Here is a 17,060-nt window from a genome sequence, read left to right as displayed (position 1 = left end):
CTTATTATAAGTAATCGGAGTTGAAGAATTGAGAAAGAAAAAAGAGATAATTTATTAATGAGAAAACGATCAATTAAATAAGGTTACAGTATCTTTTGTATTAATAAACTAAGAGTTAGAGTTAATACTAAATCTAATAGGGAAATTGAATCCAATTAAAAAGACTAATTTAAAAAAATCAATATATTAAAACGACACGTATTAATCAAGGATTATGTTACGTGTCGTTCAATAATATTTCAATCTTGTTTTAGTTTATTGGTAGATAATATATTAATGATATTCAAAAAGAAAAGAATAAACTATATATTAAAATTAGGAAATTACGAAATGTATATTGAGTTGGAAGTAAGTAACCATGTTATGATACAACACAATTACGGTGTCGACTATTTACTCATGCTTACAAAAGTAATTAAAACAATTACAAAGGATAAGTTATTATTTAATTTTATAAATGATCAATTAAAAAAGTTTTGTAGGAGATAAATTTGATGGGACCAAGATGACACGTGACGTTTTAAGATTATCTTATGTGTCGATTAAATAACATATCAATTTTATTTTAGTATATTGATAGATAGATAGATAATATCTATAATATAAATAAAAGAGGGGGTTGGGGGTACACTTGACACCCTTAATCCTCTCTTTGAGCCTAATATTCTCTCCTAATTAATTCAATATTTTTTTATATTTTTTCAATAATTAAAATTTCGTAGGCTGCTTTCTACTAATTTCTTGATTTTATTTTTTATATTTCTTTTAATGTCAGTTTAGAAAATTTATCCCTAAACATGCTTCCAACCCTAAACAATCTTATTTTTTCTATCGCTCAAGAATAATGCCTACTTCATCTCAAAAATTCATTAGGCGAAAGCTTGATATTCTAATAACTTATTCATGTATCCTTACTTCTCTTGAATTATTTTTATTCCATCGATAATCTAACTTGATAATTTTTGTTGTGTGCATATTGTTCCAATATTTTTAATATACGGATTCTGAATAAAAGGATTTTAAGGTTTTGTATGTAGATTAGAAGATACAAATTTTTGTTTTATATTACAACATTTGCTTCCATTATGATATCTTCCCTTTTTAGTTTTCTTACTAAACCTTTTTGCTTCTTAGAATCGAAATTATATAGAGAAAGTTAACGACGCAATGTTCCACAAGCAAAAGGTGGGCCGAAAAAGTGTTGTCATGTCTACCGAAGAGGATGTTATCGCGTCCCTTGAACTGTCAAGACAATCTTTGTAAATTGTAACGTATGTTATTGCCACACTTAGTATATGCATATACATCTTAGCAGTTTAATTTTTATATGAATGTTTGTGATGTTGTTTTAACTGCTTTGGTTATAAGACATTAGCTTTTGTTTCTTATTCCTTTTCGGCAGAAACAAAAAAAAATACACCAAGTTGCAAATTTGTTTTTTGAAGCCTTTCGGCTTTCCTCTTTCTTTAGATAGGATTAAGCTGATTAAAATTCTGATTTTATTAATGTATTTGGAGATGAATTACAGCTGTTTTAGATGAAGCTGAAACTTACGCATCAAGAATTAGTACTTGATCTTCGTACGTAATACAACTTCTTTAATTTTTAATTATTAATATATGTTTATGTTTATGCTTATTGATTGATATATAGTTTAATATAAAAGCAATATGTTTCCACAATAGGTACATTATAAATAAATCGTCTAAATTGTGCATCTCTTTTTTTTTTTTTTTATCAAACAATTGCTTTCTATAGATGTTTGTTGTGTGTAGAATTACTCTTCAACTTTTTACCTTATTTGAATGGTTTTATGTTTTATTTTTATGTATTTTAATTTTATCATGTATCTATTTAATATACTTGAATTTCAATTTTACAGCTTTGATTAATATATTTTGAGACTACCTGTCTATTGGACGGGCCTGAACACTAGTAATATAATATAATCTATAATATAACTATAACTATAACCAAAATAAGAGGTTGGGGGTACCATCCATAATTCCGCTTTTTTAGCCTAAATTCTATCACATATTTTATATATATTTATTTTAAGCGATATTAATAATTTTATGTTTGGATTATGACTATTTAGTTAACTTTTACACTTAATATATACTTTTATTGGATTGCAGGATTATATAGTATGAGATGCCAAAAACTATACAACTTGAAAAAATTTAAGAAATTAATGGATACAAGTCATGTTGATTAATTGAAGTCTAAAGAGTGGTGGTGCACGTGGCTCATGACCAAGCAAGTCAAAGAACAAAAGTGCAATTTTTGAAATATAAAAGTTAATCAGGTGCTGTGCTCGTGTGGGCTTATGGTCGAGAAAGACAAAAGTGAAGTCCATAATCTTATTGGGCTGGACTAGAAAGCAGCTCAAATTTGGAATTGTTTTGAATGGAAAGTCGGTCGAGAGTTTGAGAATGTGGGCTCCAAGTCATAATAACTATATATATATATATAACGAATTAATTCACGTACGCCCCACCAACCGACCTCAAACTCTACTGCCCCTCTAGCCGACCACCCTTCTCTCGTTTTATTCGACCTCTAATTCGTTGCGGCTAAGAAAGCCACCGAAAACTCTCGTATTCCCCCTCAAAATTCTAGCTCGAATAATTGTTGTATATATAGAATAAGTTTCCTTCTTAATTCTTATTAGACTTGATGTCTAAGTTTTCCTAACCCACCGACCTTCCTTTTCTCTATTCTCGGCCCAACTCTTCTCTCTTTTCTCTTTTTGTCTAACAAATAATGATCCTAAAACTAGTTTTGAGCTTCATACCCCAAAGGCCCAAACCTATTCAACACCTCATGCACAAAATAATATGGCTGCTCATTTGACTTCCTAGCTTGTCAACTCTTCTTCAATTCTTCATTTTTGTTCTAAATCCATGAGAACACCACTACTCTTCTTCAATTATCATTAATAGTCCATAATCCATATGTGACTATGATTTTTAGTTTGATGATCTAGTTGAGTCCAAATATGAGATTGTATTTTCGTCCAGCCAAGTTCATCAAAAAGTGATAGAACATTCATTCTTCGAGTTCATGGTCAAATTAATAGATGTTTCATGCAGTTTAGCTCTAATATTTAATTTCTTCATAATTAATCATTATTTAATCCAATTTTGTCATATTTCCTCTCATCGACCTATAAAACAATAAATGCACATATTAAGTATAAAAGTCTATAAAAATGATCACAATTCAAATATAAAAGAGACGATATCGCATAAAATAGGCGATATCACTAATCATCCCTCCTTGTTAATCATCTTTAATATTTTATTTAATTTAATAAATGATCGACCTTATTATTAATTAAAAACTCTTTTTATCCTTAAAAGTCTCCCAAAAATTATTTATCTTTATATACAATACAGAAAAAACCCTCACATATTCTCAACCCAAAGATAAACCTACGGCCAAAAAAAACCCTACGATCGACTATCAAAAGCAGTTTTTTATTTAAATACTTTGTTCATATTTAATAATTATTATTATTATTTAACATTTAATTCTTATGTTATTGTTATTATTATCTCTTTTATTTTAGTTTGTTTTCCATCATAAGTTCGTTATGATTTTTTTTTCAATAACAAAAAAAAGACCACATTAGTTCCTCTTGAAGATCTTAAGCCAACACATGTTAATCATCATATACGACTCAGTGTTGTGCATGTATGGACTGTTTCATAGTAGAACAACCCAAAGAAAATCAAAACGTTCGAGATGGTCTTTATTGATAAATTGGTATGTATTTTTAAAATTATATACTTTGTTGCACATTTTTTATTTAACTAAATTTGAAGAAAAAAAAAGTAAACTGGAATTAATATTTACATGGAGTTAATTTTCTAGCTTTTCTTCTTTAACTTTCGTATTGATTAAGTTGTGATATTGGTCATATTGATGGTTGCTCGAATCATATTAACTTTGATTAATATATTTCGAGACTACCCGTTCATTTGACGAGCCTGAGCACTAGTAATTATATATATATAGGGAAAATGATCCGTACTGCAGACTTTACCTAATCTTAGGTACTGCCACTTTAAAAAACTTATAAATTAAATCTTTGAATTTGATAAACATACATAGTCCCCCTCTGAATTTTACATAACCTCCCCCTGAATTTTACATAATCTCCCTCTGCTTTACCTAGGTACTGCATGTTTTACCTAACATTTTCCCATAATATATATATATATATATATATATATATATACTCGTATATACTTAGAGGTTTATGTTGGTAGGCTCGTTAAAATAAATGAGAGAGCCTTTTTTTTTCTTAAGTCAAAGATGACAATGGTAGTTAAGATTTGTAACAAAATAATGGAAAAGTTATAGTCGATTTACACAAAGTTTGGGAGAGAATTTGGGTAAATAGTTGATTTCTATGCTTTTAAATGCGATATTCTAATAGAGTTGTTGTGCCTGCAGTTTTTTCCCCCTATTGGAAATGCGATATTATAAGAAAATTTGGGTAAATAGTCACTAGAATTAAGATTTTTACCAAAATAATGGAAAAATAATAAGGAAAAATAGGTAGTGCAATTGAATTTGAAAGTGCAAGGGTGTAACATAGGATTTATCAAAAAGTTTACTTTTAATAGGAGTAATAATATACTATATAAAATTCATACCTCCTTGCATTTAACTGCTTTGGTATAGGGGTCAGGGGGTTCTAAGGTCTTCCTACTTTTTAGAAATAAACCATGCGGAATTTTTTTGATATTTTGAAAATGTTTCAAAGCGGCGAAAAGTCTCGTGAAATTCTCACGGCGAAACCTTGAGTGACTTTTCACTTGTCTTCTGCGAACCAAAAAGTCACTTTTATTTAAAACTATATAAAAATTAAGTAAAAAGTAAATGAGCAAAGATGAACCACACATTCGAGTTTTAAACCCCTTCAAATTTTCTACTTTAGATGTCGACATATATCCCCGTCTCCAATTATTTAAAGTTAATAATGAATAATAAAACAAATTATGGGTCACTTGTCCATTTATAAAAACAATAATTGTTAATAAATTTGATTAAGACAAGTTGATTATGAAGAAAAAAATAACAATGATGTAATATAAGTAGTGTAAATATCTTATTATATAAATATGTATTGTTTAATAAAGAGTTAATTATAAAATCGTTCATGTGGTTTGTTGAAAATTGTAGCTTCCATCCATATTTAGGGTATGTTTGATAAAAATAGCTGCAAGTTGGTAGCTGTTAGCTGTTAGCTATAGCTGAAAGCTGGTAGTTGTTAACAGTACCTATAACAAAAAGCTTTTTAGATATATTTAAATGTTTGATAAAGCAGCTATAATTTCTAATAAAATATATAAAATGACAAAAATAGACATTTAAAAAAAGTTAGTTAATACTAAACATAATAATATATTGTGCTTTATATTTCAAATTACTAAAACCAGATCGGTTAAATCAGTGGTTGGAGCCCTTGCCTCTGGAGGGGGTAAGACTGTCTACATCTCAACCTCCGTCAGAGACAGTATTGAGACCAAAAATTCGTAAAAGACGACATTAGTAGTTACTTTACTTTTTATATTTCAAATTACTTTAAAAGTGGTATATTATATAATTTTTTAATACTACATGCCCATAGTGAATTATGAGTGATATTTCTTTAGGGGGAAGGGAGTGGTGGGCGGGTTGGCAACGGGTTGGCCTAGCCCTTTAAGGAATACCGCCGCCATAAGAGAGGGTTGAGAGAGGGTTGATGTTGGGAGGGCTTTTAAGCCGTTCAGGGTTAGGGAGAAAGAGAGGGGACCACCTGTTGTTGGAGTGTGAAAAAGGATGGACCACCAGTTTTTGAGTGTTTCTTTAATAAATAATTTGGGAGGGTTGGGTAAGTGATGAATGCCATGGAAAATGGTTAGGAGGGTTGATTGAGAGAGTTGAAAAGAAAAAATGAGTTAGAGGTATATAATTGATGGGATTTTGGAGGGTTGGTTTTTTCACTACATGACTCTCTTCCCCTTATATGCATATAAGTGATAATGATGATAAATTCAAAAGTGTTTCTTGTAAGACTATGTGTACCATAAATCCAACTTGACATGTGAACGAACTTCGCTAATTAAATCATGAGGGTTACTTTAGTAATATACATCTTAAAATCTAGTAGCTTTTCACAAACGCTAGTCATACAAGCGTTGAAAATATGAGGTTTTTCAATGACTTAAAAGCTTAAAGCTCTTTACCAAACGAAACTTTTTATTAGGCATGAGCTTTTGCTAAAAAGTTTGAAGCTTGAAGCTGCTAAAAGCTCCAAACCAAATAGTTTTGATCTTTGAATTTTGATCATCAACACCTTTGATTAAAGAATTCAACACTTTTGGTCAAAATATCAATGTTTTTTAGAGCAAAACTGTAAATGTGCTCTAAAGTTAATGATCAAAACCATAATATATGAGAGATAAGAATAAAACTTATAATGTTTGACAAATCACTAGGATGATTTTTGTAATTAACTCTTCAACAAATTTCAACCATCCATGTAGCTAAAATTCTGAATCATTATGTAACTATTTGGTACTGATCTAGTGGTAAGGCATTAGGGCTTTCCCATGAGGTAGGAGTTCAAATTTTGCAAAGTGCAAAGTTTATTCTTGTTAATCTCCAAGTTGTTCTAGGGGCAACCCATGGGGGTTTTCCTTTGTCACGTTGCTCGGCATAAGATAGCTTGATCCGGTTTAAATAATTGACTATTTATCCATCTCTTGGTTAAAACTTCAACATTTAACGATGACAGGTACGTTTTTATTCGAAATTTACCAGTTAAATAAATGTAACAGATTGGTATAAATCGTCATACTCTTTCAGATATATTTATTTTAAATAAATATAATATTTACATTTTATTTATCACAAACATATTTTTTTAATGCTCGTACAAACAAATATCAATAGTTTCAATCCTATAAATAAAGTGATTCGTGGAGTGAATCAAGACGATGTATGACCACTAGTCCACTGTCATTCATATAGCGCGACCATGAGATGTTTGACGCTATAATACATTGTAAAGAAAGAAAGAAGTAATTACATGCTAGTTTCCATATACTTGGTTATAAATTCAATCTCAGAAAAACATGTCATATATATCACATCATCTATATTACTTTTATACTCTTTTATAAAAATTATCACATCTCAAATTTTTAGGAATAATTACACAATAGTTATATACGGAATTACTGAATTACCTTTAATAAACACCCATTATGAAAAGAGATTTTATAAAATATCAAATTTGATCTTAATGAATTAATTTACACTTTAAACCTTTATTCTAATAATTAACACTTTAAACCCTTATATTTTAAAAATTTATACTATCACAATTAAATCAACTCAAACCATTTGACACCATCACCACTAGACCGCCTTTCCAACCACAGTCACAGCATTACGCAGGTACCATGCTCGTAAATTCTGTTAGTAGTAGTTTTAAATGTAACATACATATCATTGGTATGTATCCTAGCTATTTGGTCCAGGAAGTAGGGGCAACTGAAAGTATTATGAGTTTAATGTTACTAGAGTATGAAAAAAGTGTATTTTTTTTAACAACGAAAACATTAAAGGTGAGTCACTCGATTGGTTTTACCAAAGGTAAAGTAGGCTTTAATTGGTAATTTCAATATAGCGCGCAACAACTTGATATGGTAATGTACATATTAATTTCCAAGGTTTTGTTACTCACTTATCCTTTGTTAGTTTTAATAACTTGAGTTTTATATATCAAACATATATATATAAGTCAAGTTTAAAATTGGCGCGGTTGATTCAGGTAGAATTTAATGAATAATAATCAAGCTCTTTTCAACATGTGTTCCATCTTTTATCAATAAAGTGAGAATCGACAAGGTAATGGATGTTAAAAGGATTCATTCATGTATTATCAATTACTATTAAGGGTTATAATAATTAATCAAAAGAACGTGCATACTAAGAACATAACTACGTAGTTAGTAAAATTTTTTAAAGTAGTTACATAAATAGTTGTTGAATAAGAAAAGAGATTGAAACTAGCTTTACGCTAGTCGTAAAAATGTTAATTCCAAACTATTTATTAAAATGTCTTTCCCGATATAAATATAGATATAAAATAATATAATAACATAAAGTATGATTCACAAGATACATTAAATATGCATAGAGTGCTTAATTAGTTAATTATCTTATATAAAGATTGCGTATCATTTTATAGAAAGATATAGAGTAATAATGTTGTAATGTGTTTGCTTTTTCCTAGCTAGTAAAATAATGTCTCTACCTAATGAATGGGATCAAATAGACTACTTGATTATTATTTTATAATGATAAAAATAATAATATAGTAGAACCAATGCATCGATAGCTTGGAAAGTAATTGTTTAGTGAATAAAATAGTTGTCAAGAGCTTAATCTGGGTATTAATTATATATGGTACTATTAAAGAATTTACAATATGTTGGCTTTAAAACAAAATATTCCACCTGCATCATTATTGGGTAAATAGTATTATTTATTAATTGATTTGGTTTGCAAAGAAATAATTAATGTGTTCATGTTTTTAGTGTCGTAAGAAAACTTTCAGATTATCATCAGGTTGTAATGTCCTTTTTATTATCTCTAAAAAAAATTTGTTGGATGAAATATAAATTTGTAATATATATTATGATAGGTTTTTAAGTTGATCAGTTCAAAGTTTTATTAATAAAATCGAACTATTTAAACGCTACGAGATTATAAAATAAAAAGTCTTTGATATATATAAAACTATTCATAACCTTTCAAAAAAGTTTTTCTTGAAAGGTGTGGATCATTTGCTCGCAATAGAAGATGTAGCTTACGTTGTCTTAACCAGGTCCGCGCTAGAGATCCCCTCACCCTCAAATCCTCAATACCTAGTAGGAGGAGAAACTCCCAACTAAACCGTCCGAAGACATGACATTTAATTGTTAAAAAACCATGCCCCCCCTTTGCAGGACTCGAACCTGCTTCACTGGAGGACTTTATTGTGAAATTCTCTCAAATGTCTTTCCCATGTCTCGAACTTGAGACCTCCAACATACAAAGCTGGTGCTCAACCACTAAGCTATAATGAGAAGTAGCATGATGTTTCAAAATGATATAACATGTTGGCATCTTGGTAAATGCAACACAGGAGAGAGGTCAGAAAACTTCAATTTTCTCTTAGGTCGATTATCAAAGTCTTATGGAAAAATTAAAAATGTTCAGATATTTACCAATAAACTAAAACAAGATTGAGGTATTATTTAATCGACACATGGCGTATTAATTACTTGAGCGACAAGTGTCCTTTTAGTATTCTTAATTAAATCAAATTAAAAGTCTTAATTAGTTACTACTTACCTTATATAATAATTAGCAATATATTCTAATTCAAAAAAAAAAACTATCGTTTGGATTTTTTTTAGCAAGGTATCTCTTAAAAGCAAATTATGTATATAATTATATATAGAGAGAGAAACATATATTGTTTATTACTATTTAAATTCCAATACATATCTATTGAAATTTGTTTTTTAATAATTTGGAATTATAATCAATACTAGCTATGAACATGAAAACTCCAATTAATTGTTTTTGGCAAAAGTTATTTTTTAAGGTTAAATCAATAATATTTCATCAACTTATTAACTCAATGTAAATTTTATACATATTTAAAGACGTAATATAACTTATCTGATTTAGATTATCTAACAATAAATAAAAGAGGATTGAAATGTTTTTAAAACGACAAGTGTTGTAATTTTTTATCGATACATGTCATTTTAATTTACCTACTTTATATTAAATTAGTTTTTTTAATTCTATATTTAATACGCCATGTGTCGATTATATAATACCTCAATTATGTTTTAGTATATTGGTAGATATTACTTATAATAAGTTATAAACATGAAGACTTCAAAAACTTGAGTTTACGATCCAAAATTACAAGGTTAGTTACCGTTATCTACTATGCTTACAAGTTCTGATTTTGATGTGATTGTAAAAAATTAATGTAAATCAAAATCTTTAACTAAACATATATTATATTTATCATTATTGTTTATTATAACTTAGATTCGATAATCAGTTTACTTTAACCACAATTTATTTCATACTTACGAATCATCTATGAGTCATATTCGAATTTATTTATGATACATCTATATAGGTACCGTACATCGTACAGGTATTAGGACTATAAATATATATAATTTATGATAATTATACTAGAAGTATCAAAAAAATAAAAAAAAATATAGTATTATTTTATCGGTTAAGGATTAGAAATTTTGTGCGTAATAGCATTAAAGAATAGAAATAGAATTAGTTCATTACTTGTCTATTCCGGGTATCAATTATGAATCACTTGTTGGCATTTCATAAATTTAAACCATAAACGTCAAAGTGAGTCTACCCTATTTGATAGATGTCCTTGACATTTGAATAGAAACCAAGGTTTAATCTCTTATTAGCTTGGTATCATTGGATGCAATTTATTAATTAGTATAGTAATAGTAATACATATGCGAGTAAAGGAAAATACAAAAAATTCATAAACTTAAGGGATCCCAAGGTAATAAATATCATTAGATGTTGGAATGGTAGGGTGGTGCCTCCTCTATGTGTAGCGTTATTAATTTTTCGATAGACATATTTACGTTTAGTAGGACCTGAAGCAAAATGGGATAGGGTAGGATATGGGATTAATTAATTAAGTATATAGATGTACGTATTCTCATAATAGCTAGGATGACCAATTTGGGTAGGAACGAACGCAAAGTTAATTGAAAAAATACATCATTATCCTTTGATCGATAAAACCGAATAGGAATTTGCATCAGCGACCTTCCACCAACTTATGGTTCTAAGGCAATATTGCATCTCTTGGATCGAATACCATGACAATGTTGTTAAAAGCCGATCCATCCTCATTTATTGACACAAATAAACATTACGTAGACGCGTGGACTCCTATCTCCGGACGGTCATGTCAAATGAGAAGATCGACAAGCCGAGAGGTGGGGGTCTCCAAACGCATTTGTTAACCTTCTTGGGGATCCAAAAATTCCATAAATCATAAATGATGATCGAGTTCTAACTTCTTAGTGGCCGGTGAGTACGTCAAACAAGGACTTTGGGAAGCTAGCGCTGTAGCTAGGGACTAATTGGCCTTAAAAATATCTCAAAGGGATGTAATTTGTTCGTTGTAACGAGAGCCACGATTACCTTATAAAAAAATTTCATGAAAAATATAATACAACGAAAACAAATTAATCATCCAAAAAATAAATCAATCACACGCATCATGCAAGCTTTGTTGGCTTCGGCGGAAATGGATCATTGCACTACACAGCACTTGGAAGGTAAAAAAAAAAAAACATTATTTTTGTTCGCAACCTTCCGACAATATTATACCCCCGATATTTAGACTAAACTTTAATTTGCTAACGAGTAGAAACCAATAAAATGTGAAGTGTAGAAGGAAACGACACCCATCAAAATAAGAAAGTAATTTCAAAGTAAGACGTAAAATCCAAAATTGGAGAGAACTTAAGAAGTCTTTGAGTTTAAAAATAGTACACACCCAATGTTGTTTTTTACGGATTTTCTGTCCCAATATCTCGACGGTGTAAGAGAGAAGTTAAGATTTAGACAGTCTTACCCCTACCATGACCATGTAAAAAGACTGTTTTCAGATTATATCTAAGATAGAAAAAAAACTCTAGTTTTGCAAAATATGAGGTTAGACCTTTTGATCACTTTAGTCTCTAGTGACAAAAGTGTTAATTAATAAAGACATCTGAGTTTTATTTTTCTAGGCAGGATTCAATTCTTGTCAAGCACAAACTTGCCCTATTTTCCTTAACAAATGACTAAGTATTGAAGTAGGAGGATCCAATTTAAACAACCATCTTCTTATTTTTATATGATAATTAGTATTATAACATTATGAATAGGATATGGATTTGTAAAAAAAAGATAATGATAAGTTGATAACTAACTAATTAATTAATCTTCTAAAATTACATCATGACTTGTTGAGACTTTCATTTTAAAAGTGGGTTTCAAGGAGTGGCTTATATCGTAGATTTAACTCATATTTGTATTGTAGGGAAACTAATTAACTAAAGTTTACACTACAACAAATATGTTATTTGTTAACACTCATTTCTTTACATTTTTTAAAAATATTAAAAAAATTGTTAATTCGTTCACACTTATAAATGTGTGAAAAATTCACATTTAAAAGTGTGAATAAAGTTAAAGAATAAAAATCTTTTCATAATTATATATGTGAAAATAAAATTTTCACATTTTTAAGTGTGTAAAACTATATAATTGTTCACACTTAAAAGTGTGGAAGTAATTTGTGATACCAAATTTCGTCACACAAGAGGAAGCGCGAGGAATTTGAGTGTGACAAATTAGCTCTCACACTTTTAAGTGTGAAAATGTTTGACATATTTTTACACTTTTATGTGTTAACATTTTGTTTATACATTTATACTTGTGAAAAAAAAAATAATTTTTTAACTTTTTCACATTTATAATGTGAACTTTTTTTGTATAATTTTAAATGCAAACAAATTAACATATTTCTTTCACACTTTTTAAATATGTAAAGAAATAAATATAAATAATTAATATTTTTGTTGTGGTGATAGATGAATGGAGTATCAAACAATGTATATGATGTCATCTTGTACCTTACAACATTACAATCATTAATTCATCTTCGAGACTTCAATTAGTGAGCAACCACAAGTGAGAAGGCTACTTCTTTTTAAAAAATAAAATAAATAAACCCTGCAAAACTGTTCCAAACTATTTTATAAGTATGAAATGATGCAATAATATTTGTTGCAGTACCATTTTGGTTAATTATTCCTAAGGAAAGACACCTCGTTCATTTTCATTCTTTAGAATCTCATAATTATAATCCTTATAATTAGGACAGACTAAAAGATTCGTTGACAAAACACTACTAAAAAATTAGCCCGTAAGTCTAGTGCCCCGAGTCTTAAGAAAAGAATATTTGCATTAAAATATGTTACACATAATTCAAACTAATGAGTAATGACACATGCTAATATGTCAACGAAAAAAACAAATGATGTTATTATTAACGGAATTGAAACATAATAATGCAAATACAACTTAAAGTTGTATGTATTCGTTCATATAAACAATGAAACACAAAACTCTTCCTCTCTTTTTCATTATTTGAATCGTTCAAGTTATAAGTTTGTTAATCTTTACGCAGATAGATAACATCATCATATATGGTAAGTTGGTAACTTCATCCATGACAATCCAAAGAGATTACATCAATATATGTCATATTACTTTAGTTACTCATCCACGTTCACTATTGTTATTCAAGACAATATATATATATGCCGACTCATGACATCTTTTATTTAACTAGCTATATATTTTTCGATATAAGATTACTTCATTTAATCGAGATTCAAAGTTCAATATCTGACATTTAAGGTAGTTTATATATAAAAATTATAAATAGAACAACGTTTATACATTCACGGAAACAAATTTACTATGTACAGTTAACGTTTGTGTATGAAATGAATGAAAAAGAAACGGAAAAACAATGGATGCCGAATGACTTTAGGACGTTAATGCCCACATCAAAGAGTCCATACTATACCAAACACACTGCTAAATGACGACATCGAATGCAAAACTGGACCACCTTGAATCGAGCCCATGCCAAATGTGTTGAAAATCAATCGCTATAAACAAAAGAGTGGATGATTTTGGCATGAGACGGGCGATCCATTTCGGATGACGATTGTTGTTGTGGCGTATTTGAGAAAACTTTTAATTTAATTGATTTTAAATCTTAGTAAGATGATCAGCAGCTGTCACAAATAAAACCCACAAACCCAATGGGACTCACTTCACGTGTCTTTTGCAATGGTAACCCATCTTACGCATCCACATGGCACATTTATCAATTTAACACGTGTCTTCATCTCATTTTATCCGATAATGGGGACCACTAAATTCTATGCACCTCAAAGACCAGATTAAGCCCCTCACGCATCCTCGAGTCGCGACAAAAACATTTGAAAACGATGTTCTTATTTATTTTATTACATTTTTACATAGTAAACCAAAATATAAAGGTTGCTAAGCGTGACACGTGTCCTGATGAATGTATATGTGATTTGGATAAGTTAAGGTAAATATAGAGCGGGGACCAAATTGATCCAATGACATAGCAAGACAGTAATTAAATCTGGATAGATGCAAATACATGCCTAGGATATTACGCGGAAAAACTTTATGAAGTTACCACGAAGTAGATAACGTTTAGTAAAGTAGTTGTAAATTTCTAGAGATCTACTTTCTTTATATATAAAAAATAAAAATAATAGTTAATAATATGTAATTTCGGATGAATTGGGTCCTTATTATTGATAGATACATTGTAAAACATACATTGTAAAAGAATCGGAGTGTTCGTCGGGGAAAAAAGAGTTTTCAAAATTACATTAAATTAAATCATTACAATTTATTTATAATAATGAATATATTAACATTAACATAATGTTATATTTATTGTTTTCAAAAAACATTAATTAATTTTGGAACAATCAAATAAAAAAACCAAGAATGAATTACGAAACAACCGGTTAAATTACATGCATTTAAAGTAATTAAAGACTCGTCTCAACTCCAATTAGCGAAAATTCCTTTGCATTTAGATTTAACATGTAAATTTTCTGGGAAATTTTAGTATCCAGGTGGGACTTTTTTGAACGCGCAAAGTCATAAAACAAAACGTAAACGATTATCCTTATCATTATTTAATATATAAATTTAAAGTAAAATAAACCTCAAAAAATGAGATATAGATTAAAAAAATAGAAAATAAATAGGGAGCATTATCCACTTAAGTTAAACAACCTCTATAAAAGCATCACAAAACCATCATTCGCTACATCAACTATCAAAAAAATCAAATTACCAAAAAGAGAGAAATTATAGAGATAGAAAACCATATATCTATCTACATCTATATACACATAATAATCATATATTGAATCACAATGGCAACAACAGCATCAAAATCCTACTTTCACACACCGAACTTCCGTTTCTTCACATCCGAAATCCACTCTTCAAACGGATCATCCGATTTTGAACTCGACGAATCCGATATCTACAACGTATCAGTTTCTCCAGAAATCCGGAAAACCGTTCCGACGTCACGGATCAGCAAACGCTCGTCGTCGGCGAAGAAACGATCACCGGTCGGCGGAACGGCGTCGTCACTTCCGGTGAGTGTACCGGACTGGTCTAAGATACTGAAACAGGATTACACTGAGAATCGGAACAGCGACGACGATGATTTCACGGATGATGATTATAATAATAACTCCGGTGAAGATCGGATTCCGCCGCATGAGTTTTTGGCGAGAACGAGAATGGCGTCGTTTTCCGTTCATGAAGGAATTGGACGGACTTTGAAAGGAAGAGATTTAAGTAGAGTTCGGAATGCTATTTTTGAGATTACTGGATTTCAGGATTAATTTCACCATTTTTAACACTGACACTTTGTTTTTTTTTTCTTTTTAAATATATAATTTTCTACAGATTATTATTGTTATCATTGTTATTTTGATGATGATCAACAGAAAGTAACCGGTTTTTGGTTAAGTAATTTGTTGATTTTATGTTTGGTTAATTAATTAGTTTGGTGAATTGGTGGTTGTTAATTAATGAATGTAAATTCATGATAATTTTGATATGAATTTGAAATGAGTTTTTCTTATATATTTGTGAATTTGCTCAGTGTTTGTTTTATACAGTATATAATTTTGATAATGTAAGATATAATGTAATGTAGCCTGTTTTTTGTGAATTTGTAAATCTGTTCAGTGTGATTTTGTTTATATATATATATATATGGTATATACTTTGTAATGTTGGTTTGGTTTGGTTTGATAAAAGTAAGGCAAATTGGGTTGGCAATAATTGCAGGGGTATAAAGTCCAACAAGGAGGAGGAGAAAGGCATCATTGTGATGATGATGGGTCATCTTTTTGGTGAGTTCACACCCTTTGAACCATGTTATAATCCGGGGGTGATTAATCCAAAAATTTATAACTAAAAGACTATCTAAAGCCTTGTGTATTAAAGCGATTAGTGAGTGTTGGTAATATGAATATCACATGTTAGATTAATCAAAATTATACAATAGAAATACATAATAGCGATCACAACATTCACGACCGCAAGACGATAAACCGTGCTTAGTGGTTACTGCTTACAATGGAGATACAATTCACAAATCGTGGTGATTATTGTTTATCATCCCTTGGTGTTAATGTTGTAATCATCACGCTATTATGTATTTTTGATTAAATTAATAAGATGTGATATTCATAAACATACGATAGAAATACCAAGCACCATGAGGCGTGAATTGTTCGGGTAACCGGCCAGTATCACACTCAATTACACAATGGTACACCCATGACCAAATAGCATGAGATTCTAAATGATTAAATCTGGTTCATTTACTATTTGCTTCAATTTAGTACATTTGATCATATTTAAACAAAATCATATTATCTAAATTCGCACATGTACCCTTGGGCTGGGTCAGCCACTCTTCACACACAATCACTATTAGTAATGGTCCTAATGGATATTGTAAAAGAGTTGTATAACTTGGGCGCCATTCATTGGCAAGTTAAAAAATTGCTCAATCCTCTAACTTGTATCTACCGTTGTCTTTGTCATGACGAAATAAAAGAATAGCTTAAGTGAGAAAACTATATATTCTTTTTCTTTTTTTTTTTCTTTTAATATATTTTCTGGCTTATGAGTATATCATGATTGACAAATTAGTTTGAAAGTTTTAAAGTTAAGCCAAAACGTTAGGTGGCTGTATGTGAATCGGATGAATCAATGTTTATAAGAAACAATAGAATTGAAGGACGGAACTTTAAATGTGTTTAATGATGATTTGGCATTAGATA

At 29.7% G+C, this 17,060-nt stretch overlaps 1 protein-coding gene across 1 annotated transcript; it reads left to right on the top strand.

Annotated features, from left to right (window-relative positions):
* The first annotated feature begins 15,006 nt into the window (after positions 1-15,006).
* On the top strand, positions 15,007-15,767 carry LOC122605428. Its single transcript, XM_043778380.1, has one exon. The coding sequence runs from the start codon at positions 15,123-15,125 to the stop codon at positions 15,603-15,605; it is 483 nt and encodes a 160-aa protein (XP_043634315.1). The 5' UTR covers positions 15,007-15,122; the 3' UTR covers positions 15,606-15,767.
* Positions 15,768-17,060: the final 1,293 nt, after the last annotated feature.

The sequence above is a fragment of the Erigeron canadensis genome, chromosome 6 (genome assembly GCF_010389155.1).
Source record: "Erigeron canadensis isolate Cc75 chromosome 6, C_canadensis_v1, whole genome shotgun sequence".
Lineage (NCBI taxonomy): Eukaryota > Viridiplantae > Streptophyta > Magnoliopsida > Asterales > Asteraceae > Erigeron > Erigeron canadensis.
This window is presented reverse-complemented; position numbering and strand designations above follow the sequence as displayed.

Excerpts from the sequence above, each read along its gene's own strand:
- LOC122605428 (XM_043778380.1), top strand. The coding sequence starts at position 15,123 with ATGGCAACAACAGCATCAAAATCCTACTTTCACACACCGAACTTCCGT.